This window comes from Zosterops lateralis (genome assembly GCF_965231275.1).
Source record: "Zosterops lateralis genome assembly, chromosome: 2".
Classification (NCBI taxonomy): domain Eukaryota; kingdom Metazoa; phylum Chordata; class Aves; order Passeriformes; family Zosteropidae; genus Zosterops; species Zosterops lateralis.
Window position 1 is genome coordinate 114,143,218 of NC_139763.1, and position 26,477 is coordinate 114,169,694.

At 38.4% G+C, this 26,477-nt stretch overlaps 2 protein-coding genes across 7 annotated transcripts in view; one reads left to right on the forward strand and one right to left on the reverse strand.

Moving 5' to 3' along the window:
* The window catches only part of CHODL (chondrolectin), a gene marked incomplete at its 5' end in the record, with an annotated part of 29,510 nt that extends 8,621 nt beyond the window's left edge, over positions 1–20,889 (forward strand). For 2 of the 4 annotated variants that reach the window (XM_083855760.1, XM_083855763.1), the window contains 6 exons: positions 6,348–6,660; positions 7,666–7,823; positions 11,560–11,607; positions 11,971–12,054; positions 13,383–13,485; positions 18,451–20,889. In XM_083855760.1, the coding sequence (XP_083711886.1) occupies positions 6,348–6,660; positions 7,666–7,823; positions 11,560–11,607; positions 11,971–12,054; positions 13,383–13,485; positions 18,451–18,535 (791 nt within the window). In that variant the 3' untranslated portion in view covers positions 18,536–20,889. Of the gene's footprint in view, positions 1–6,347; positions 6,661–7,665; positions 7,824–11,559; positions 11,608–11,970; positions 12,055–13,382; positions 13,486–16,391; positions 16,465–16,595; positions 16,675–18,450 lie in introns of those variants that run through there. The other 2 variants (XM_083855761.1, XM_083855762.1) reach the window with 2 other exon arrangements.
* A 986-nt stretch (positions 20,890–21,875) lies between these two features.
* Positions 21,876–26,477, reverse strand: part of TMPRSS15 (transmembrane serine protease 15) — a 45,979-nt gene continuing 41,377 nt past the window's right edge. For all 3 annotated transcript variants that reach the window (XM_083855758.1, XM_083855757.1, XM_083855759.1), the window contains 4 exons: positions 25,979–26,160; positions 25,668–25,763; positions 24,618–24,757; positions 21,876–22,961 (listed from right to left, as the gene is read on the reverse strand). In XM_083855758.1, coding sequence (XP_083711884.1) covers positions 22,806–22,961; positions 24,618–24,757; positions 25,668–25,763; positions 25,979–26,160 — 574 coding nt within the window. In that variant the 3' untranslated portion in view covers positions 21,876–22,805. The remainder of the gene's footprint in view (positions 22,962–24,617; positions 24,758–25,667; positions 25,764–25,978; positions 26,161–26,477) is intronic.

Consider the following 26,477-nt stretch of genomic DNA (forward strand, 5'->3'; position numbering starts at 1 on the left):
ACTTAAAACTTCATCATCCCTGTTTTTTTTTTCCTCTTTCCAAAAGTTGCATTAATCCTAGAGACATGGATTAGTTGCATTAATCCTAGATGTTTGCCTGGTGTCTGAGGACCTCTTGCATCATCCCTGCTAATTCACAAGATATGGGTTGGCTAATAGCTAAAGTTACGTTATCTGGTTTGTGTGTGAGAGGGAACAGAAAAAAAAAATCCTCCTATTTATCATTTTAGACTTAACGTCTCTGAATGTATCCATAACTTTTAATTGCCCAAGCCCAAGAACTCAGCAAGAAAGATACTCCATTACAAAAAGCATTTTAAGAATGGCTGAGAGATGAGTTTTGCACGAGAGGTTGGGGGCAGCCTCCATTGAGCCACCTCAGACATTGTCTGCATGCTTGTGGCTCTGATATGATGCACACAAACTGTCTGCCTGAAGCACAGCTACTGCACAGGCAAATGTGGCCTTCAGGGTTTTATATATAAGCCATTGAAAGTGATCTGGAACCTTTGAAAATTTTTCACCCTGGGAAATCACTTAAGAAGAAACTGTATGATGAAAAATTAGGCATAATCTCTAATCCAGAATAAATTCAGGAACAGCTTTATCTTCTCTCAGAAGGTTTGGTTATTAGGAGGATTGGAGGAAAAAGTACCTGCTAAGGTATGGAAGAGATAGCTATGAAGATACCAGTACAAATACAGGCTGGCATGTGATCTGTACAGCAGGTTTGATTTGAATGTCAATTTTTTGAGCACATGAGCACATGGAATTCCTTAAACTGCTCAGGACTGTGAGCTGAGAAACATCAGTGGTTTGAACTCTGACTCAGCTAGAGAATGATGTGTCTTCAGTGTTGCAAATTTTGGGAGAGAAGATGGCAACTTGCTCTTATCATAAATGCTGACAGAATGTAATTATGAAATGTTATCACAGCTTTTTTTTAAGTAATATGAAACATTAAATATATATATATATTTGGTGGATGGACACAAATCTGATGCAGTAAAACATCAACAGCAGTAACGTAATAAAGCGAAATATGACCAGCAGTGAACCCAGTCAAAATCTGACTGTATGATACAAAGACTATCTGACAAGATGCATCAGCTTTGAAACAAAATATGATTAGGAAAAATTTATTACCACTTAGTCTCTTGCTGGCTACATTTTGGAGTGCAGCACTGGGACGTGGTGTGGAATACCCTGTGACACGGGGACTGGTGAAAACAAATTGTGCCCAGTGTCCTGCATGCTGGTTAGTCATCTCTGAGGTCACTGTGCTCATACAAGCTCAAGACCAAGACTAGTCTTTATAACACAGGCAGAGAATATTTTGGTTAATTGCCATAGATTTCTGTTTTGCTGTTTCATTATCACTTTCACTTAAGTTCTTGTGTTTTTATTTGTCACTTTGTTTTCAGAGGTGTCCATCCAGCTCACGCTGCTCTGGTTAATGTTGAATATTTCACATTGCTTTTTCCAAGTGCTCTTTTGTGTTTTCTGCTAAATCCATTGCCTTGGGAAGAAAAAAAATAGTCAAAATACAAAAACATAATGGAGTTTAATACATCAGGCTTTGTGCATCCATTTTTGTCTCTCTTCACAAATGCTGTGCATGTGCAATGGCGGATCTAATCTAGGTGGGTGCTAATGGTATCAAACCCCGGATTGCAGGTTAGTTTGTAAGGGTCAAGAGGAAGAGGAATGGGATTTATCAGCAGGGAGCTTATCTTCTACCTGAGTCTTCAAAGAGTCCAGCTAAGCAAGGTGTGTCACTCAGAATTGCATTTGTGCCCTCATGGGCCTGTGGGGGTTTATTTTGGTAATAAGCCTGATGCTCTTAGGGAGAGAGGAGATTTTGACCTGGGTATTTTAGCAGCAATTTTGCTTCTAAATGACACTTTGCTGTAACTTCTGTCATGGTAGAAATCAAAGAACCTATTATTTGTTTAATGAAGCATGATTATTAAAACATAATCGAGATGCAGCTGATTGAAATAACATATTGCAATTTACTGATTTCTTTTTTTTTCTTGAAGGAAATTTTTTTTCCCCCATGTGCAATTATCTGCATAAACATTTTGATGAGTAATTTAGTTTAAAAATATCATTGTTCTGAGGCTGATATCAAAACATTCTACTGTGGCCCATCTGTGAAACACCCAAAGATGAAAACTGACCCATATGGATGGATGGAAATTGTAGCTAGCACTTTCTGGAGCAAATACTGTTCACTTACTTTCATCAGCTAATGGGATGATGAGACAAAAAAAAAGTTCATGTTGTATCTTAACATGATTCATTCCAATAGTCTTGCTTACATATCTAGTTTCTATTCAATTGTGACAAAAATTTGAACTCAATTTATAGAGTTGAAATAGCAAAATGTTGCTTTAGAACTAACAGTGGAATCTGCTAACTGCAGAAAGATGTTAGAATAAGGTAAAATAGCACATAGTTGATATTTCCATGCTTGTCTCCTGTACAATGTGGACTCTTCTGTCATTTTTCAGTGGTAAATTATTTCTGCTTTGTAGTTCGGAAATTAGCAGTGAGAGAAAAAATAAAAATGAAGCTTTAAAACCTGACATCTCAGTGCGTTCCAAGAAGAGCACTAAAATAAAATATCAACTGATTTGCCAGCTATTAAGGCACAACTGCAGATTTCCATTAACACATTTATTTGTTGTGGTGGAACTGGTTCAAAGTCCTCTTCAAAAGAAGAAAGAGAATCCTCAGAGTAGGTCACTGCCTACACAGGGATTAAATTAACCAGAACAAGAGAAATTCACAGCTTCTTCCAGAAAGCTTACTGCTCTGCCTCACACACTTCATTCACACTGTTTGGGTCTATGGGTCTTAATGCCAATTATTTCTTTGTTTCTTGCTGTTTTCTCTGGTGGTTTCTGGAGGTATATTCTTGCAGAAATGATCAGCCTGTAAGGAGGATATTATTTCTCTGGCTGCAGGTAGAGAGAGCAATAAATGAAAGAGCAGTAATTTAGGAGTTGGATTTCATGCAAATTTTCATTGGTTCGATTTTCTCACTTTGTAAAACTTGATTTTTGAGTTACTTAAACGTTTGCAATAACAATGGTGTCCTTAAAAACTATTCACGTCAGTTTAAGGGAAGAAAGAAAATGTCTTTCACAAGCTTCAAGATTTTAACTTGCAATCTCTTTCAGATAAACGCTTGGGTAGAAATTGGGCCTTCGCATCTGTATTCTGATGGCTCCAAGAGGGCTCCCTCTTGAGTGCACAGTGGAGCCAAGCTGGGCACATATTAGGGGCTGCAGTAGCTCTTTGCCATTGTGCATCACAAATTCTTGTCATCCTCCTTGCTGCTCCATACAGTCCCACCTGCTTTCCTTGGGTGATGGAGCTGATACAGCCTATGTACTGGACAGAAATATAGCACAGTTTATGGATACAAGCCTTGCAGCAGGTCACAAACAGCAATTCACTTGACGTGACTCGATGGCCTTCAAGGTCTTTGCCAGCCTAAAAGATTCTGTGGTTCTAGTTGAGTCTCCTTGCAGCAGCTGTCTGGCAGATGAGCATGCTCATGAGAAAGTTCAGTTAGGTGGCCAGCAAGGATCCATTTCTTCTGCTGGAAGGTTTGGCTCAGATTTTGGGAGAGTCACAGAAGAGCAAAGGCTGGTCATGAGAACAGAGAATGAGGGAAACACTTCAGCCACCTGAGAAACATGCAGGGATGGGGAGTGGATTGTGTGTTATGAAGGCAGAGGTAGCTATTTTCCCATGAGAGGGGGGAAACAGCACAGGAATTATGGTTCATAGTGGTCAGCCTGCTCATGGCAGTTGGTTGAACATTCCTGCATGACTGAAATTGTGACCAGGATACTCTGACACGTGAATTTGCTCATAACTTACTACTTCATGTCAAGGAGGAGTACGTGCACAGAATGAAAGGAATCATGGCAGAGTTTATTTCAAAGATTGTCTGGGAGAATAAAAAGAACAAGACAAGGGACAAAGCACTCTTCCTAAATTTGCATGTACATCTTGAATTAATGCTTTGAATCCAATCTTCAGCTGCAGGGAAATGTGTGGTCACTTTTCCTTGCAAGTGATTTGTGTCCTGCATAATTCAGTGCTAGGCTTTGGGTGTTTGTGCTGTTATGTACACATGTGTACTCTGGCAATAAGCCATTGTCACTCACCCAGTAGTGAGGGTCAAAATGCTGATCAACTTCTCCTGCCCTGTGCACTCTGTCCTGTCAGTGAAACAGAGCTGCTGGGGAAAATTGATCATGTTAACCAAATTGGAATTTCAGCATTGTAGAGGAAGGGAATGAGCTGGGGTTTCACATGGAGCTTTCATTCTTGCACTTCCCACTTTACAACATTTAGACTTACCTCTTTGTTACTTTGATAATAGTAGTTCATTTGTTCAAAGAAGTCTAGGAAGAAGCCCATTGTTTTATAACTGTTAAAGAGTCTGTCCCTTGCTTCTTCAGCACCACTGCCCAGCCAGGACTATGGCCCTTGCTGCATTTATTGGGAGCAAGGCTCTTAAGCTATGAGAATAAAGGGAAATATCAGGAAAGAAATTGGGACATATATTCCGTTGTCAGGATGTTATCAGAGAAAATCAAAATTGTCACTCTCTGCCTGATCTTGGAGCCTGGCTTTTTCCAGATCTGTGGCACAAGCTTGTCTCTTTTTAGACTGGCTTGTTCCTGTGTTATTTTTGATAGATTAATTGCTGATATACAACTAAATTTTCAGAAGTCTGTCTGCCAAGGTAAGAATGAGATTAAAACGGTACTTTTCTTTCTGTTAGTCCTTCTCCAGATGAACTTTAACTGGGTATTATAAAGTGAAGATTTCAGAGTTTGTTGTTGTTGTTTTCTAGAAAGTTTATAAGAATTGTAGGAAAGCCTAGAAAGTTAAGCACAGTCTATCCCTACTGCCCCTATAATTTAACTTTCTGCAATAGAAATGAGAATTGCTTTCAGATTTAGCTAAAAGTCAAGAGCTGATCTTGTTTTTCTATTCCTATATTAATGCATCTTTGATAAAATCTGCTTATTCTCTGCAAATATGAAACTATGCTCTGTGCAAATACAGAGATGTCTTCATCTCAGCCCTTGTGCTGTCTGCTATTGGAAGTATCCTACTTACTAAATGCAAAATTGAAGGGATTCTAATGCAAAAAGAATGAACTTTATTGTAGCTTTTAAGGTTGTTTACTGTGATGTTTATTCTTTGTGTATAGAAAAACATTGCCTGGGAAAAACTTAAATACAGTGAAAGTTTTGTGAGAATTTTGCTATTTCCCAGGGTGAAACATGATAAATCTTGATCAAATGTTATTTATGTGAGTTACATATCTGGGTTTGCTTAAAAGTGAGACTAAAGACAAGATTTTCAAATGCAAACCTGATCTAGTACAATAAACCACTGTACTTCATGCTGGTGTGGCTTTACCTCAGGTGCTGTGAGGAGTTTTGGGTGCCTCAATATAAGATAATACAAAATATAGATAAAGCCCCTAAAGAGTGCCCTCAGAGAGTGGCTGGGCACTGGAACAGGCTCCCCAGGGAAGTGGTCACAGCACCAACCCTGACAGAGCTCAAGAAGCTCTTGGACAACACTCTCAGGCACATGGTGTGACTCTTGGGCTGTTTGGCTGTTTTTTACAAGGCTGTGAGTTGGAATCCATGGTCCTCAATGATCCCATCCAGCTCAGCATGTTGTATGATTGTCAAATTTTCCAGTAAAATGATGACTTTTGTTGATTTTTTTAAACAATCTAGATAATGCCTGGTAGCTTTTGTTACTTTGGTATCCTTCAGTCATTCTTACTTAAAAATAAATAAATTTTCCTACTTTTCTTCTCCAGTGATAAATTTTTATTCCCCAAAAAACTTGATTTTTTTTTCTTTAAGAGATGGTTATAGCTAAAAGTCTTCTTCTGTCCTTAAATAAACATAAGTACACAATAAAAGTGAAGTTGGCTCATTAGTATGAAATAGTTAAGGAAACACCCTCCAAATAGATCCTGGCTGTAACAGAGAGGCCTGATGGTACAGTCAATAAAGGAGAGAATATTTTCCTAGAACCTATTGGGAATCTTCAGTGCTTTGGAGAGTTTCACAGGCCATGGCAAGGTGGCACAGATTCCCATGAACTGTGTGCTATTTGAAATTTAAATCAGAGCAAAGGATTTCAGCGGTGCCACTGTTATCACCATGAATTCCCTCAGACAAAAATCTCCTGTCCTCCACCAGCCACGTGCGCCGTGTGCTTTATTCTATTCCTGCGGCTTTGCTGTTCATCACTGCTCTCTGAACAGCCCCATGTTTTTTATTTTTCAGGCCAGAAGGTGTGCTATGGTGCCTTCAAGAATTCGTGTTACAAATTAGCCTATTTCCAGGACTTGTCCAGGCGCGTGGGCTTCCAGGAGGCTCGCCAGGCTTGTGAAATTGATGGTGGAGCTTTGCTGAGCTTGGAGAGTGAAGCTGAGCAGCAGCTAATAGAAAACATGCTGCAAAACCTCACCAAATCAGGCTCTGGGATCTCTGATGGCGATTTCTGGATTGGGCTGTGGAGAAGCGGCGATGGAGTGGCCACGTCGAGTCCTTGCCCTGACCTCTATCAGTGGGCTGATGGAAGTATGTCACCATTCAGGTAAGTGTGTGAAAAATCTGGTTATTGAGGCCACTAAGATTCTCAGATGGATGGAGCACCTCTCCTGTGAGGAAAGGCTGGGAGAACTGGGATTGTTCAGCATAGAAAAGAGAAGGCTTTAGTGTGATCTGATTGCTCCCTTTCAGTACCTGAAGGGAGCCCACAGGAAAGATGGAGAGAGACTATTTACAAGTGCCTGGAGTGACAGGACACAGGGGAATGACTTCAAACTGACAGAGAGTAGGCTTAGATTAGGGAGTAGGAAGAAATTCTTTGCTATGAGGATGTTGAGGCACTGACACAGGCTGCCCAGAGAAGCTGTGGATGCCCTATCCCTGAGAGTGTTCAAGGAATGGAGTCTGAAATGCCAAGCCTTGCCTCAAGGCATGAAGTTTGTAGCATCCCCCCCTTGACTTCTCCAGATGAAGGGTAGCTGACAATCAGGGTTTTGAATTTCAAGCTATGACAGGATGGCATTGTGTGGCTTCAGCCTACAAATTTCTTTGCTCCCACCCACAGAGTTTGCCTCTGCATGATGTTTGGAGGTTGTTCTGCCACACCTAGAGTCTTTCAGGTGTGATCTGAAAGCAGACAGGTAAATTCTGCAAGGCTCTGGCCATCTCAAATCAGGGAGCCAGCCAGAAAATAATTGAGAGATGCTTAGCGTAAATTGTTCTGTTTCTACCCTTTCTGAAAAGCCTTTAATTTTATGATGAAGCCAAAGGCCAGAGTAGCAGCAACTCACAGAACTCAAGACAAGGGGACAGGTTAGAGTCTAATAGAGAGGGAAGCAGAGCAGTAGGGTGTTACTTGTGCAGAGGTGCTTTGATTAGAATTTTTTTAAGGTTCAGTGGTGTGCAGCTTGGGCCTTAAGCTCCTTTCACAGACAGGTAGTGGGAAATGCAGGATGTCTTTAAAGATGATGGGATTGTTGGAGTTGATATTTCTTCATTGATGTCAACTCTTTTCTTTGTCATCTTGATAAATCTTATCTTCAAAAACTAGAAATTGGTACACAGATGAGCCTTCCTGTGGAAGTGAAGCCTGTGTGGTGATGTATCATCAGCCAACTGCAAACCCTGGTCTGGGAGGGCCATACCTTTATCAATGGAATGATGATAGATGTAACATGAAGCACAATTTTATCTGCAAATATACCCCAGGTAGGTGAAACACTGAAGTTTTATTTCAACAGTGGGACAGTGTCTTAGAAAAACAATTGCCTCTTGGTTAGTGAGGGAATCTGGAAGTATCTTTTGGCCTGCATTACTGGTTCTTTGGTCTGTGCCTGAGCTGGCATTAACAGGGGATATAATATGTCAATAACAACTATTAAAATACATTTTTAATACATTTAAATAAAGCTGTTTCTGTCTAATAAGAATGTTTTCAAAGTTAGATTCAGTATCATGCATTTCCAGGTTGTGGTTGTTTGGTTTTTGTTGTTGTTGTTTTGGTTTTGATGTTTTTGTTTGTTTGTTTGTTTGTTTGTTTTGATTTAATTAATTCCCTTACTTCACAAAGTGTTTTAAGTGTACATTTTCTACTTTCTGGGTAGGATGACTGAGACACCTCTTGGTCCTCCTGTAAAAAAATATTGCACTGTCCTTGTAGTTTCAGCCCTGCCATTTTATACCAACTTACATGTGGTGGTTGTTTCAAAGTTATGGCTTGGAGAATGAAGTCCAGAACAGCAGGGAAAAATTCTGCATTCATGCATATAGAGTTAGAGATATGAAAAGCAGATGCATGCTAGTTGAGATGGTGATAGAAAAAACAGATCTTAGGCAATTTGGCTGTGCTTTCAGACGTGACATAAGTTCTGTATATGTCAACAGAAGAAAAGTGAACTATAAAGTAGAACATGGTGCAAAACCAGAAAGGATGTGAAAAGTAAACTTTCCAGTTTGAGCCTGAAACATTTTCTATCCTGGGTGGCGCTTAAAGTAAATGAAAATGTGGTTTTCGGCAGGATCATGCAAATGTTTTCAAACAATTTTCGGTGTGTTTGTTTTTCAGAACTAAGCTAAAAGTCAGAAAGCATATGAAATTATGGATTTATTTCATTTATTAATTAATTAAAACTCAAGTGGTGGCCCATGGGAATCTCGTGAGGTTTAATGGACCAAGTCCAAGGTTCTGCACCTGGGTCAGGGCAGCCCTCAGTACCAATCCAGGCTGGGAATGGACAGACCCAGAGCAGCCCTAGGAGAAGGGAGGTGCTGGTGGGTGAGAGGCTGGACATGGCCCAGGAAACCCCGTGTGCTGGGCTCATCCAAAGGCCCGTGGGCAGCAGGGCAGGGAGGGGATTCTGCCCCTCTGCCCCGCTCTGCTGAGACCCCACCTGCAGGGCTGCATCCACCTCTGGGCTCCCAGCACAGCAAGGACAGGGACCTGCTGGAGCCAGGCCAGAGGAGGCACCAAGGGGATCAGAGGGATGGAGCAGCTCTGCTGTGAGGAAAGGCTGAGAGAATTTGGATTGTTCAGCATGGAACAGAGCAGGCTTTGGGGCGATCTGATTGTGGCCTTCCAGTACCTGAAGGGAACCCACAGGAACAAGGGGGAATGGCTTGAAACTGCCAGAGAGTAGACTTCGATTAGATATTGGAAGAAATTCTTTGCTGTGAGTTTGGTGAGGCCCTGGCACAGGTTGCCCATTGAAGCTGTGGCTGCCCCATCCCTGGAAGTGTTCAAGAGAAGGTTGGATGGAGCTCTGAGCAACCCGGTCTAGTGGAAGGTGTCCCTGCCCATGGCAAGGGGTTGGAAAAACCTATTAAGGTGCCTTCCAACTTAAACCATTCTATGATTCTATGGTATCCCACTTTTAGCAGCTGTTTCACCTATATAATTCTGCAGTTTCCTACCTTCTTTGTCTATGCTGATGATCAAGCAATAATCACTCTCTGTAGAGATCTGTCTGTCTGTAGAGATCCAGGCTAGTTTGTTCCTCTGGTTTTGGTGGATACATAACTTTTGTCACTTTCTGGTCTCTTAAGGAGGATATTAATGGCAATTAATATTGCAAGCAAATATTAAATATTTGGCAGAGTTTATATACCAACATGTTTTGGTATCCCCCCACCCCCTAAATCTGTTGCTGCTTTTGAAATTGTTAGTGGATATCACTACTTTATGATGATCAGTAATCATCATAGGCCCTTCAAGGAATTGTTACAATTTTATCCCTTTTAGAACTGTTCAAATTGTTTTGAAATAATGTAACAAAATAAAAAAGCTTTATGTTGTTAAAAGCCCAGCATTTTTATGTCAGAAATTGCAGGCTTTATTAAGAAGGTTTGGTTTCAGTTGTATTTTGTTGCTTTAAAAGCAAACAAATTTAAATTAGATAATTATTCTGTAATAGTGAACTGCTTACCATTCTTGTTGAGATGGGATAAAGAATTGTTTTTTCTATGGCTTTTACCATCTGAGAAAATGCTGGGTATTTTGGCTTGTCAGAAAGAAAAGTGATAACAGTAACAATGAAAATACATTTATATTTCTTTCTCTAAGTAGAAATGGGTTATTAGTTTATAATGAGGCATATAAAGCAAACAACGTATAGGTAAATTATTGTTAGTATCAACATTGTTATGCACCTAAATCGAGTACTACTGAATTGTAGCTGTTTATTTTTCAAACTGTGGGAATTATGCTCTTTAGCAAAACAGACTGTTCTCAAGAAATGTATTTATCTGTCACGTGGAGGAAAGGAGTAGATGCAAAAAATATATATAAATAGATATATGACATTTCTCTCACTGCCTGAAGAAAGTAACACAATGTTTGTAGGAAAATTACATTTGTTATCTCAAACCAAGTGAGACTCACAAACGACCTTTTTCTCTCCCCTCCAATCACTGTAAAGTCTTCACTGTCAGCTCTTAGCAATGCAAAATACATCCATTTCGCCAGGAGTACTAAAGTGCCACATGCACATTGAATTTCAGTTTATTATCCGAGTATGTTGTTTATCACAATTCTCCTGTCTGTATTCAATATAGGCCAAAGCAGGTTGTAGGTGACTTTGATGAAGTTGCATCTAATTGTATCATCAGCAAGTCCAGGACAGTGCTCATTAGGCAGCCTTGCTCAAGCAGCAACTACATTTCTGGTAGACACTTTTATTTTGCCAAGCCCTCCCTTGACAACGTTTACTGTTGCAATGTTCAATCTGGCTTTGGATAGTATTGATCATTCAGCAATCTTAAATTTAATTATAGGTTGGTAATTGCATTCACATTTAGTTCCTGTCCAGCTCCTGTGGGCTTGATTATGCAATCAAATTAAAAACTCATCTCCTCTGCTGCTGTCAAGAGACAGCAGCTCAGTTCTTTGAGGTATCTTGGCATCTTTCTTTATATAAGGCCAGATGTAGCTATTTTTCACCAGAGTAGGTTAAATAATTGCCTTTATCTAGTAAGTATTAGTGCTGTTTTGATTTCTCCCAGCAGTTGGTATTTATCAAGACACCCAGAACTGTAGTGTTATAACACTATTAAGTTAGTATAACCTTGTGATAGAGAGAACTTCTTATATTGTTTTAGAATTGTCTGCACAATCAAGCTTTGGGTGTGTTGGCCACTTTATTCAGCACCAGAATTAGGGTGTTCAGAGGCTTAGCCTTTAACCATTTGCCATTAAATAGAGGCCACCAAAAAGAAAAGTTAGACTTAACTATGGCCTTCTTCTAAGGAGCAAAAAGTGTGAACTAGAGGTGATTTGACAGTAGTGTTCAAAGAGTCTTTGGTAAGAAGATGAAATGCTGAAGGATTAAGCAATTATTGTTTGGGGGAATATATCTGTTTCCGTGATACTGCATGAAAGAATTGGAAACATCTGTTTTATTGCATACATTTTTCATTCTTCACCAATCAATTTCACATATTCATTTAACAGATAATGTCTTAGAAAAAGAATTAGGAGACAGAGCAGAGCCAGAATACGGTAAGAAATTTTGACACATTAAATTCCATTGCACTGGTAAATACATAATTGTAAGGATTGCATACATGAACTTCCAAAATTACTCAACTTTAACAGGCACAGTTAAGAACTGGAACACAGGAAAAATGAATTCTTCAGAGAGCAACAGCTACAAATGTGTGGCTGTTGTTCAGAATAACACTGCTTGTAATTATTCTTCCAGATATAATTCCAAATTTGTAATAAAATCCTATTTACATGTATGTTTGATAAACAATAAAAATGTTAATTTTCCCATTATAAATTAAAATTTAATTAATTTATTTAACAACATAATGTCCATATTTTTTACTACTTTCCTAAAATGTTTGATCTCCTTTCCAGATGTTTTTCCAACAGTGCCTGCAGGAAATCCTTATGACACAAGCAAACCAGAAGACCAGTATCACGTTATTGCTACTGAAACAGGTAATGTGTTCATATGAATGTAGTGTTCTGCTAGAAATATTAACAGTGGTATTAAATAAATATTTCAGCTTCCATTTTTGTCAATAGGAAGCAACAGTCTGTTTCCCTGGGAAGTAGCCTGAAAATACATATATTTGAATAATATTTCAAGAGTCTCAGTTCTCTTAGTTACTGTGGAAACAAATTGTTTCCTTGTCTCACCAAACTTAGAATAAACACTGCATCCATAGCTCCTTTGAGTACCCTGTATTTAGGGAAAATCACGTGCTGAGAGGAGTTCAGTGCCTTGCTGAGATTCCCAGTAGAGAAGACACTTGATATTTGGGAAATGGATACCTACTTCTCAGGTTCTGCAAAGCCACTGGCTCCTTCATTCAGCAATTTATCTTCTGAACGGAGTCCTGAGGCTCAGGAAGAGTCGTAGCACAGCTTTAGTTCAAGGAATTGAACATGTCTAAGGAGCAGCTCTGGATTTTACAGGATTGCACCGTGGGATTATGGAAAGTGGGTGCTTTGTTTGCTCGCACTGGTTGTCTGGATTTGGTTTGGGTTCCTAACTGGTGTTTCCATTATCTGTAACTCCAGAGGAATTATTATATTGCTGAGCTGTGGTTTGAAATCAATAATACCATTTAATGCACACTGTGCAAAGACTCGAAAACTCAAATGCAACCTGAATATTCCCATTTATTCTTGCTAGTGAAAATTATGTTCAAAATAGGACAATGGGTAAGAAAATCTCCACAATTTGTACATTAAATGTGTACTGGTATAAAACCATGGGCATATAGTTAGTGGGAAACAGTACCCTTCTGGAAGTTGCAGATCCCATCCTCTATCGTAGACAGATAACAGAGTCTCAGCTTGTACCATTTCCCAATCCTTTTGTGCAGGGACCTGCAGAGAAGCACCTCTAGCTCTCCTCATTACTCAAGGAGAGGCTATATGTATCTTTTAAGAGGAAAGATGAGACCCAGGCTCATTTCTCCTGTGGCCCTGCGTGGGCAGGGAATCCACATACAAAGACAACTGAGTCTACAGTTAAAATGGACTGTAAAAAAATTAGGCCATAAAAAGTACTCCATTTACTTGAATTTTGAATTGGAAAATATCAGAATCGAAGACCTTAAGATATATTTTTGCACATAACTCAAGTGCTGCTTTATTCTTCATACTGCTGAGCTCTCTTTGGAGCTCTTCCTGTAGAAGGAATCTATGTGTTCTTTTGTGTAAGTTAATGTATTCCTGTTATCTTACTCCAGATTTTTACTCACACAGTTAAAAGCATTTCAACATGGGAGACATTAATGAGAACTTTTGTCTTGTAGGTATAATTCCGAATTTAATTTATGTTGTAATACCCACTATACCACTACTGCTGTTGATACTGGTGGCTTTTGGGACTTGCTGTTTCCAGATGCTTCATAAAAGGTAAAATATACTCATCCATGGTGGTTTTGTAATGCAGAATTCGTATTTCCATTGGCAAGCTGTTCCTACTGAAAGACTGCTTACATCTGTCCCCAGATATGCAAATAAGGGCTTTTCATCTTTTAAAATGCAAGTAGTTTACAGCTGTTACAGCTGAACATTCACCTTCAGGCTTTTCCACAACATGCTGAGATAATTCCAGGTCTCAAAGTAGCTGTTGGGACTCCACCTGTTTCTGAAGGAAGTCTCTTTGCAGACCACTTGGTAGGCAGGGCTGTTGTCAGGACTTTTACTTCACCTCTTTCATTGTGATTTCCACCTGAGAAGTACCTGGGCTGTGGGAAATGGTAGAGGGGTCCCTCACAGATACAGGGTGAACCAAGGACTCACTTTCCAACCTAAAGTAAAAATTTGTTCCAAGGACAATCCTAAGGGCCAGCAGCTGCTTAATCCTGCTCCAACTGCACACACCATACAAACAACAGATAGACCACTGCAGCACAGAAATTGAAATTGAAATGCAAAGTCTTGCTTTGAGCCACACACCAGTGTGACATCCTTTGTGCATCATGTATGTGCTAAAGAGGATGCATAAAATAAATAGATATGTGTTCATAGCTGTTATAAATGCAAAGGCAAATTTCAGGTTAATAAATGACAATTTATTAACAACAGAATATCGAGCACCTGAAAAAGAGAAAAACCACAAAAATAGGAAATTGTCAGCGCGCGCTGGGTGGATAGAGGTCCGCACCGATGTACCAGACGCCCTAGTCCATGCCGGTGCAGCTTTCAGTCCACCGTTTTATAGGAATTTTCTGCCCTTAGGCAGTTCAGGTGTCCAAGGTGGGTTGAATAGTCCAGATTTCTTTTCGATGGCCCTCCCGGACCTCATCAAGTCTAGTTGTCTCATTCCGGGAAGGCTCCTTTCTTATGTCAATTCCAAGAGTCTGTCTTATGTTGATTTCATTCCGCTTGTGGCAGCAGAAGGTTGATGAAATTGGCATCGTCGTCAGGAAGGAATTTCTCCTTGCCTTGGCGAGGAAGTGATTCTTATCAGGGTTGGCCAGTGTCTTTTGTCTAAGTTGATGATTTTCGTCCTGTCTTTGCAACTGAGATTAGCAGGCTGAGAGAGAACGGTTACCCTTCTACTGGATTTTACAATTTTACTTTAGCTTTGTTTCATTATACATCGAATTATTATTTTATACACGAATTTTTACCCTATTTTTATCACAATAGCTGTGGTATCAAGCAGGTGTCCTGTTATGCAAAAAGGAAACATTTCAGCCTTTGAAATATAATATACTTTGCTTCATGCTTTAAAATTCTTTGGACTTTTAATTTTCCTCCAGATATGCTATAGATACATAAAGATATGACAGCATATAATTTATTTTTTTTTCTGAACTAGTATTTCTGAAACTTTCAAATATCGTTTTCATCCTTTAGTTCAGGAAGTGTTTTCAAGTTAATGTAATCCAGAAGAGTTTAAACTGAAACATGTTTTATAGATAAATGCTATTTTGGTAAAATATTGAGAGTAATAAGCAGATTCATAAGCTGTTGAACCTCTTGAAGAGCAGGAATAACTAAAAAGAATATGATACCACTGTTTTAAGAAATTTAAAAAAAAATCCTCCTTAGTTTTAGCCTTTATATTTTCCTTATGCTTTTTACTTAATATTTCCTGCCAATAGCTGCAAAAACTTATTTCAGGCAAGAAAACACTCCAAATGTGAAGACTGTTTCTGTCTGTGTGAGTGAGTGCACAGTGATATTTGCAGTACTCCTTGGTACCATTGAAACAAATAGCCATAAAGAACAGATTATGAGGTCTGCATAGCAAAGTTGATTGTTTGTATTTTATGCATTTTCTATAAAACAATGAAAATTTACACTTTCCAGCCTGTCTTATGACAGACAAATGCAAACCTGTGAAATGTCGTGCATAAACCTCACCACTGGGGCTGCAGAAGGTTGGAAGCTCAAAGCAGCAAAGAGTAGTGAAATAATAATATGTATAACACTAGCAATTACATAGTGATTGAATTCTGGAACCCTTATTAGAGTGGCCCTGGATTTCTTGGTAAGTATCACCATACTTAGTACCTTTTATGGCAGGTCTTCTGAGAAAAGTTTCAGTCCTCGAATAGTCTTGGGAAAACAATGAGAGATTCATGGCCTACTGAAATCAATAGAAACAGTAGTGTTGACTTCAGTGGGCTTTGATCAGGCCTTTGATGCTATAGCAGTTCATCCAGAGGTGACTCACCTCTGGATACTTTCAAGACTTCAAAATTGCATGACACAGATATTAGAAATTCACCTTGGAAGATTGCCCTTTTTTCTGTTAGCTGATTAGTTTGATAGATGGAATGATACAAAAATCAAGGACAAAATGGTTTTAATGCGAAAACAGGGTTCTCATTTTTATTATTTGGTTGGTTTGGGGGTTTTCTGGGCTCCCAGAATGTACGTTTTGAGTTACATCAAAACTTTTCATTAAAGAAATTAAACCATTTAAAAAAATCATTTAGCTCAAAAAATTATCACCAAAAATGAAGTATTTGACCTGTTGAAACAAAAAAATCAGGTGGGTTTTTTTTTAATTTTCTTTCTGTTTTTAATATCCACCTATGACCTGCCTTGCAAACCATTTTAGTTCATCACAAATATGCAAAAAAAAACCAACAAAAAACAAACAAACAAACCAAAAAAAAAAAAAAAAAAAAAAAAAAAAAAAAAAAAACCACCAAAAACGCACTCACACACAAAAAGACCAAACACAATAATTTGAACTTATCATCTGGACATTGTAGAGCTTTAGAAAAGAGCTTCTGGCCTTCTGGGGAAGGAGGGATCCCCAACTTTCCATATGAACCTGACTTCTCATTCTTTTTTAGGCTTCCACAACATGGTGACCTTTCCTCTGAAAGCCACAACCCATGGCCAACCAGGACATGCCTAGCTTGAAAGGTCATGACTAATTTTGCCTGGCATTGGGCTCTTGAAGGGTAGTAATAAGGCAAAGCAACACCTCGTCCCTGTAGCTAGCAGAAATGATCAGCTCATTCATGCTTAGATGCTCTCCCTTTCATTTCTTCCAGGGAAGCAAGGAGAAACTGCTTCAAAGATCCATCTCCATTATCATCTGAATGCCTTGCAGAAAGTTTAAATTCCAACCTGGTATATTTCTCAGTTTCTATGATTGTATTTGATGGTCAAAATACCAATAAGCTCAAGCTATTTATTGCATCTTACCTCTGCCACTAAAATCTGTTTCCTGAGTCAGCTGTGAAAATCAGCGTAGGTTTCCTGAAGATGAGCTCATTTGATACAGCTCAAGCTCTGATCCAAGGTATTTAGAAATTGTTCCTGCTGTGTGGCAAGGACTCTCCATTCAAAGCCTTTCATCATTAATTTTTTGCCTGCTTTTGCTGGATTAATCTGGAGGGAAGTAGTGACTTCGTTTCTGTAAGAAGGAAATGCTGGAGCTACTTGATTCATTGCAATTGCTTTGTTTATAGCATTGTGGCCTGATCTAAAGTCCACTGAAGCCAAAGGAGTCTTTTTAATTACTCCAATGGGCTCAGGTACATAATGCATTACTTTGTAGGACTTCAGAGGTAAGTCTGGAGGGATTGGAAACTACTGTAGCATTCAGCATCCTCGAAGTACATTTTAAATCAACTCAGACTTGCTTGCATTTACACACCAGGAAAGGAGTAAAACTGAATGTATAGGACTGTTGGGACTCTCTGGTTTCCACCTTACACAGTTTTATGTAGGGCTATTTCTCTTCCTCTGGTTTTTACTTAATTGGGAAAAAAAAAACCCAAAAAAAACCCCCAAAAAAACCAAAACCAAAAAAACCCCAAAAACAACAAACAAACAAACAAACAAAAAAAACACACCAAAAAATCAGTGTGAAATATTCTACCCAGAATTGAAGCATTTTCACTGAAATACAGCTGCAATGGCTCCTGAAGTGGCTCCTGTTTCTGCAGACAGTAGTCTGCAGAGCACTGCCATCTGCCAGTCTAAGTGAGGGAAGATGGTGTCACTTGTAGCCATGTGAAAGACTGCCATAAACTTTCCAGGAACCTCAAGGCTCCCTGGAAAAATCAGGGTGAACACTTCAGCAGTTTTGCAGAGCAGGTACTTTTTGGAACCAGTTTTATCTTTTATTTTATTTTTTTTTATTTTTTAATTGAAAAAAAAAAGCCAAACACAAAACCTACTATTGACAGTTTTGACTGAAAACTGGCCCTAAGGAAGCTTTCTAGCAGTCATTCATTGCTAGGAGTCTGATTCATGTGCCATCACTCCATTAGATGTTTGGTCAAGCCCAGAAGGGAAGAGGCTTGCTGGTGTAGGAGTGTGCAGTGAACCCGCTGGTGTACCCAGGGTGGGCAGGGGTGTGGTACCCACTGGGGTGGGTGGGCTGCACCTTGGGCATGCATTTAGGGGGCTGTGTGTGCTCTGGTCCCCCCCAGATGAGGGAAGTGCTCAACTCCCACCAGCCATGGTCAAACTGAGTTGTTCTCTGAAAAGACGGCTCTGTACGAGAGGTGTGGTTGGATGGGAACTGGGGGAAAAAAAAAAAAAAAAACAAAACAAAAAAAACAAAACAAAAAAACCCAAAAAAACCCCAAAAAACCAAAAAAAAAAAAAAAAAACAAAAAAACAAAAAAACAAACAACAAAAAAAAAAAAACCACAAAAAAAACAAACAAAAAAAACGTACAGGCCAATTCAGTGCAGTTCCTGGGAGCAGCACTGCCCAGGAGGGTGGTCTGGTATTTTTGGTAACAATGCTACTGTGGATGGGGAGCCCACACTCTGAAAGCACCAAATGTGGCCTTGAGATCTGGGGATGGAATGCTCAAGTCTCATCACAGAGCTGAATAAGGACTGGAAAGGCACACATGCACTGAAAATAGTTTTTATGATTATTTTTCAGTAAAGGAAGAACAAAAACCAGTCCAAACCAGTCCACACTATGGATTTCAAAGACGCCTAGGAAGGACAGTAGCATGGAGGTATAATGATTTACTGACTGAAAACAAAGCAAAAATAACATTTTGCAGTGAGGCTGTATTATAATGTCGTCAAAGAACATTAGCTTGGAATGGCTTGAAAATGCAAAGGATCTACAAGAATGAACTGTAAGCTCCCCCTTGAGGCAAATATTCAGATCATTTTTATATATTTTTTGTTTATTAATTCAGTAACAAAATATGTCATGCTAAATAAAGGGTATGTGTTTATTTTGCTAAGAGATGCAAGTTAGCTAGTTGTGATCAATGAAATGAACAGAGCATTTGAAGTTTTTATGGGGAAATATCCACAATGTATGTCAGTTTTAAGAATGTTTGTAGTTAAACAAACTTCCTCTGTTTCTTTTAGTCTCTCATGCATTGTATTGTAGTCAATGTACAGTAAATGGAACTGACAGTTTTACAGTGTAACAATTATTTATCTTTGCATAAAAGTTTGATACAAAATATATGTTTAGCATTTATTTGCACACTTAACACACTTAACACTCGGGAACAAACATTATTTTATTCAATATTAACGTGGTTGCTGCCAGAAAGAGCCACCATGTTGTGACATCAACCTGATACGGCAAAATTCAAGGATTCATCCAAGTCCTTTGTTGTCATAGAATGAATTAATTTTGCCAGGGAATGACTATAACTTTTTTGTTATATTGGCCCAAGGTCAACATAAATAACTTGGAAAGTGTGTCCTTTAAAGGCAGCTATTTGTTGTTACTTAAGTAAAATATTTTTCTGATGGAAAAAAATTCACAGTGGGCAACAGTTTAAGATTAAAATGACTGTTTCAATAAGTCTACACAAAAACCACATTAAAAGTAATTTAAATATAGCTAATCATTTGTTAGGTATAATATAATGTTGGAACAAAGAGAGGACAAAATCTTTTTCTTGGAAGTGGCACTCATAGATTGATTCCAACATTACTCAAGACTGTTATCTAGAAACACATTAATTATATTAATTGATGAATAGATTTAGTGGTAACTATGATGCATTTAAAGCTTCTAGAGTTATGGTTAACATCATTAATGTCCATTATCTTTGGTTCCTTAAGAGCTTTCTGTGCCTTAAGAATGTTTGGGCCAGTCATTAGGAGCAGCCCAGGGGGGTGGCAGTAGCACTTTGGTTGATTTGTTGGTGACAATCTGGTGTCAGAGCAAAACGTTAAGGGATTTTACTGCCCTTGCAGAAGAGTTCAAGAGCTTGAGTTCAACCTTGCTGGCTTTAACACAGATTCATACCTAGCACTGCGTGAGTGTTGGGGAGGGACTGACCAATGCAGAACTGAAGGGTTGCCTGCACTGTGCTGCCTCATGTTCATCACATTGTTTTGGAGACCAATGTGCCTCAATTTTTCTGAGTACAGAAAAAAGTTTGAAAGTTTAGTGCCATTAATACTAATTGTGTCATTAGTTGCTGAAGCACTTTTGGAAATATCTTAAAGCTGCTGTTATGCCATGATTTTGCTTCCTTTTCAAAGAAAACTCCTTCTGTAGTTCAGGTTAAATATTGTTATTCCTAATTAAAATATTCTTTAGTTTTTCCTGTCAGTAGGAACTTCTTTGTTCAATCCCCTACTTCAGTTTCCTTTGCAGTGAGAAAATACTATGATCCTACATGATCACCAAGGCCAGAATTGTTTTACTACTGATGTTCATACTGATTAACACAGCTGAGGGGAAGAAAGACCTCTTTCTTGAGAAGAGTTGTGATAAAAAGAACTCTGTTTTTGTGGTCTTGAAGGATTAACTCCCTTTAACTTAAGGATGAACTATTTATTCATACTTCCAAAGGAGATGTAAAGTTGTCACTTTCAATATCATGGTTAATGGCAGCAGAAGTGATTCTGGAGCAGCAATTAGGAGAATGAAAATACCTTCAGGAGTGTTTTTTTTCACTAGTGTGAAAGTGCTTGCTGGGCAGGAGTAGGCACAGATCTGCCTCAAACTCTATGTGAAGGCAGATGGAGTGGCATCCAGTGCTTCTCTTGTAGTGCATTAATGTTTTATGTAGAAATAAGAAACACTGGCTACAGGGACAAAATATTCCCGTATTTGTCACCATATCCATCCTCTGTTTCAAAGTGTTTTGGAATTGAGTCAATTGCAAATGATCTGTTCTGCCCAAGTGTTTTAACAGAATATTGACTGGTTTCTCCACAGGTTAATTCAGAGGCAGCTGAATCCATGGATGTTGACCAAAGACTAGAATGCGATTGTCTAAGGTTATGTTAGTTTTATCTAGACATAATTAGTTGAAATAAAATTAAATAAAATGTCTTTTTAAATTAAAATAGTTTATATGATACATCTTTTTATGCCAGGGTTTATAATAGAATTTTTTCAATCTGATGAGGTGGTTTATCAAGGTATATCTCAAAGTACATTTATGCTTTGCATTTTGGGAAGCAAGAAAATGCACACAAATAAAAGTATCTTACTGTGTTCCTGGGAAGCACATTTTCTAGTGACTGGATCGGCTTTCACTTGGCTTTTGTATTTCATTAACAGACTGAACCACAGTGTACAATAGTGATGTATGGTAAATAATGCAAAAATCAGGTCATATTTTTCTAAAACTTTTTAATTTAGTTGCTTCATCCAAATCAATTTATATGGATTGCAAAATGCTCTGCTTTTCAGAGTAATAGGAAAAACAGTGGTCCACTATGAAAGATAAAATTTGCAACTTTAATATTTTAATATTAAAAAAAACTGTCTTTTATATGAGAGACTGTCTAAAACACCCTCTTACCTTCTCTCTGTCATTGTTTATCTGTTGTCTTCATGATCACAGATCTCTTGATAAAGCTACAGAGTTTGGTCTGGACCTAGTTCTCTGATGCTTACAAAGACCTGAAACCAGTTTGGGACTTGTTTGGTTTGTTGTGGTTGTGGTGTTTTTTTTTTTTTTTTTTTTTTTTTTTTTTTTTTTTTTTTGTTTTGTTTTGTTTTGTTTTAAATCAGTGACTGCCAACCTCTGTTTGCAAGCATTTCATACCTGCATTTAGGGTTGCAAAAACCAAATCCAGGAGCTTACAACAATCATACACCTATGTGTATAGGTGTAGATACACTTACACAGTAAGCGAGAATGTATTTTGTAGTTTTGGTGCTGTGGAATGATAAACATATTAAAATCTTGTCTGAAAACAGGAATAAAGAAGTGCATCATATTACGCTAAGACACTGTGGAGTTTAAGGTGTTTGAACAAGTAAGTAATTATATTTTAATAGAAACCTATTTATAAAAGAGCTCAAGAAGATAAACCTTTTATTTTGGTTTTCATATTCTTTCCCCTTTACAATCATGTATTGGGATACCCTGCTAGGTTTTTTTCAAAGCACAAAATATTTATTAAAAATCACCAGTATGGAAAAAGCATGTAATATCGGAGCACTATTATTCATGAGGGAGAGCTGCTACTCATTACTGTCAAATGTTTTTTAAAACATCACTTTTTATGAGAAGAGGTGATGGTATTGTGAATCTGTGGTTGGGTGTGGACAAGCACATTTCTGTAACTGTTTGAGTAATTGCCAAACACTTGCCTAGAAAGAAAACTGAAAAGCTCTGTTCAATCCTTTTTTAACTCTCTTACTTCCAAACCCATTACACAAGAGAGAACTTTTGGCTGGCATTCAGTTTATTCATTAGAATGCAGCATGATCCATGGTCAGCCTTTCTGCACAATCCATAAACCTCATTCCAGAGCCTTCTGTAATAGAGCAAGGCAGAGGAAGTCCCATGACCCCAGTTGAAAGAGAGACCACACACTTTCATTTTGATACGCAGAGAGATTGCTGGAATGAGTTGACTCTGCATTGAGATGAAACTGCACATTGAAAAACACAATGTAAAAACATAAACCAGATAATAGTTCACTTGATAATAACAATTTTGATTCTTTTCCACTACATCATTTACAATTTGCATTTTTTTATTATTATTTCCCATGCTTTGTAAAGCCTTCCACGGGGCAGTTAATGATGTTCAAAGAATGTTTTCCTAAGATCCTCTATAAAACAAAAAATAAAATGACAAAACTGTTTATTAACAAAACCACAGCATCTCTTTTGAAATATTGTTCTCACTTGGAAACGGGTCTTACTAACAAACAGAAGTTACCAATGTTTTCCTCCCCAGGATTTACGTTTCTCTGTGAGATTGAAATGGCAGCCTAGTTTGCATCATTATGCAATGTCTTACTTTCAACATCTAAATTCCATTTCTATAATTAAAAAATATCAAACTAATAGAGGATGTTTTTGATCCAGTCCACAAACATGGTGACTCGGACGTACACTCCTGGTCGCTGGGGAAGTGCACACCCTTCGCCAAATGAAGTTACACCAACCAAAAACCACCTGTCCCCATCTTCAAATGTCAGAGGGCCACCTGAATCCCCCTGCAACAACAAATTCAAAAGTTAAAAGTGAATGGTGCCAACTCTGAAGCAGAGCCTGTTTATGATGTTTGTTCATTTTGTTTCTTAATCATAGATGCTCTACTCCTGTATGTCCTGAGCACCAGGAAGTGAGATCAAGATGAATATTTCCATAGGAAAAAAAAAAATCTTGAATGGATCAATTTCTTTTTTTTCTTTATTTTTAAATGATTTGTCTTCCAATAGAGCACTGAAATTCAAGAGATTTTTTTAAATCTTATTCCTTTTATGTTCAGCCCTTTGTATTTCACAAAGCCTAGGTAAAAGTGGAGGATTTTTTCCAGTTGAATATATTCAGCCAAAACACAGTTCTATTTTCAGTCACCCCAGTTTCCACAGTTTCAAATTTAGAGAACAAAATAACAAGATTGCCAGAAGAGGTGCCCTTTTTTCTCACCTTCTTTTCAATAGTTTAGCAGATGTAGCATTGTGATAGAGACTGAATTTGATTTAGCTCGAGTGAGAATGAGTCAGCCATGGGTATCTTGTTTTGATGAGAAAGAAAACAATTACTGTTTTTCATTGTCTATCGAGTTAGTTGAACCTGTATTAATTGTGTCTTCTCCAGGCCCTGTGAATGGATCTTTACCAGAGAATTCCTCAAGGACTCAGCCATTAAAATACTTCTGCCTGTAACTCTAGGGCATCCTAGAACATTAAAGGCTGTGACAGCAGCCTAAAGGGGATGTGCTATCAGGACTCAGTTATTCATCTTTGCTCATGGCTGACTGGTCATTGATCACAGTGCTGGTCACTTGTACTCTGTATCAGCCTGTGGTCCTGCACTGATTTTTTGTTCATTTGGTTTTGTGTTGTTTTTGTTCAGTATAAGGTGCAGAAAAAAAATAAGGGAAAGGAAAACTATGAAGGGAAAGAACATTAGGCTTGAACACAGTCCTTTTGCTAGACTAAACTGGGCAAAGTCAGGACACATGGTGAAGACTCAGGTTGGGAGGGCAAGACAATATGAAAAACTATGTTAGAGTGCTCCTCATCAGGCTCGAGGAAAGCCAGCCAGTCTCCCTGCCACAGACTCCATATTGCTGGAAGAAAAATCATATGGTAGCCACTTCTGAGTACATCCTCAAAGAGAAGTAGTGAATTATAAAGAGAGCTGTAATTGATAAAAACTAAACACACGGGAATATATATCAGTGCAGAAAGGCAGCCTCTCTGAAATACTGTGGTGTCTGCTTAGGAAAGGTCTCCAGAGTCTACAGATTTTGGGGAAAAGGAGCTTTGCTGTCTCTTTCCCTTAATGAAAGATTTCTGAGACATCATTCTGTTTGGTATTTATTTCTCCGTTCTCTGCATTTCCCTAAGCACATGCCTCTCTCCTTCATGGAGAGAAAAATTTATTCAAAGCTGAGAGCAGAAGATTTCCAATCCTGATATTTATCTCTCTCCATGGTTGCTTATGCCAAGGTGGCACCAAAAATTATGGTTTTTTTAAACTTGTATCCTGAAAAATTATTGAATGGACAAAGTGCCATGACTAGAAATTGAATTAATGGACAGGGATTGTTCTGGTTTTTGTGAGTGGAGAATCAGGGAGCATTTTATTCAGTAACTAGATGATGTTTATGCCAGCAGTGGAAATGAGTTGCTTCTGCTTACCTTGCAGGAATCTACTCCTCCCATGTCATATCCCGCACAGAGCATATTCTCTGTGATATTATATTTTGGCATCCATTGCTGGCATTTTTCATTGGAAAGGAGAGGGACCTCTGCTTCTTGCAATACATCTGAAGTGGGACCTGATGAAAATACAAAATACATTTACCTGCAGCATCAAATGCGTGCATCCCACTGGGAATGCTGATCAGGTTTTGTTCCTGTTCCAGCATGCTTGGCACAGTCCTGAGCAGAAGGAATCCCTGCCTTACTACTGTACTAGTCAGGCTTATGCCCCTGTAACACAGTCATTGATTAAACTGGGCTTGTTAACTGAGTTCTGTCTTTCATTTGTGTAATGGGACTGAATTTGGTTATAATTAAATCAATACTACTAAAATCAATGACTATGAACTCACTGTGAGGGGGATCTAAGGGATGATTAAAGGCTTAGGAATGTGGGTTGTCCAGTGTTTCCTCATTGTTCATTGTGTAATTTTGGTTAGTTAAAGTTTTTTTAAAAGCATTATTTTATTAATTTCTACCCAAAATTTTAAATGCAATTTAATGTAGAATTCAATGCATTCAACTCTGGAAGTGAAATGGCATGCTTATTATTTCAGAGAGACTCCAAATCTGGAGCATATGACATACAAACAGAACATACATTTCACACTGCAGTCAGTTTTCTTGACTTCTGGGGAAAATCATTTGCACATTGTCAGAAAGACTAATTTTCCTTTTCCCCCACCCAATATCTGGAACCAAGACGTACATATTTTGTGTTGAGAAAAATAGTCGTCGTAACTTCTAAGTGGATGCAATAGGCTTTCTTCATAGCCTAATTAACTTAGATATGGATGTTTTCTTCTAATAAATGTGTTACAACATCATATTGCTTCAGAGAAGGAATAATGGAATAGGACAGTTTCTAAATTTTCATATGGAGGAGTAACTCTCTAAACTATTTGACCCTAGCAACTCCTGTGGAACAGGATCAAGCTTTCCCTCACAGCTACATGGCTGTCAGAATTTTCCAAGCAGATGACCCACCTTCATCCTTTATATTTCCCCAGCCAGCAATGGAGCAGTTAATTCCTGGTAAAAACTGTTGATTTTTTTCTGGTAGGCAGATAGGTTGTATGTAATCTGTGAGCAAGAAACAAGCAATCAATTTCAACTTCTTCCCTCCATTCAGGTTTTGATGGAGGCGCACCAGAAAACTTCTTAATTCAAACCCACTTTTTGGCCAAGATATCCAGGATGTACTGAGCAGACTCCCCACCACCCTCATATGTTTAGCACTGTTTTGCATAATAGAATAAATGGAAATAAATGGGTCTTTTGGGAAAATAAAACCTCACCTGAGTACTGCACTTTGTGTTGAAGGTGCATCAGAGCAATATCACTGTCCTTTGTTTCTCTCATGTAGTGAGGGTTTATAATTATTCTGTCGATGTTGAGAACCTCTGCTGGAGGCTTTTCCTGTTCTGACTGAAGGTGCAAGCCAAGAACTGCCTTCCAGCGGGATGGCTTTAACTGTCTCCTAGGAGTTGCAAGGAGAGTAGTCACAATTAAGAATGATTGATGAAAGTTTTGAGAGAGAGGTATCAGATGAAATGCTGATATTTAGCCTCGTGGTAATCCACAGCATTCACACTTTTTGTCAAATGAACAGTACAGGGTAGATGTGCTTAGAATTCTGTGAGAGTATTGCTGTCTGAAACATGCACGCTGGAGATATGTGTTGCTGATTTTTTTATGATGAGCTTGTAATGCATTATTTGTAATGAATTAATCAGACTGTAGTGCAGAGGAGGAAGATACATTAAGTAATTTACCATGGCTTTTTAAACACTATTA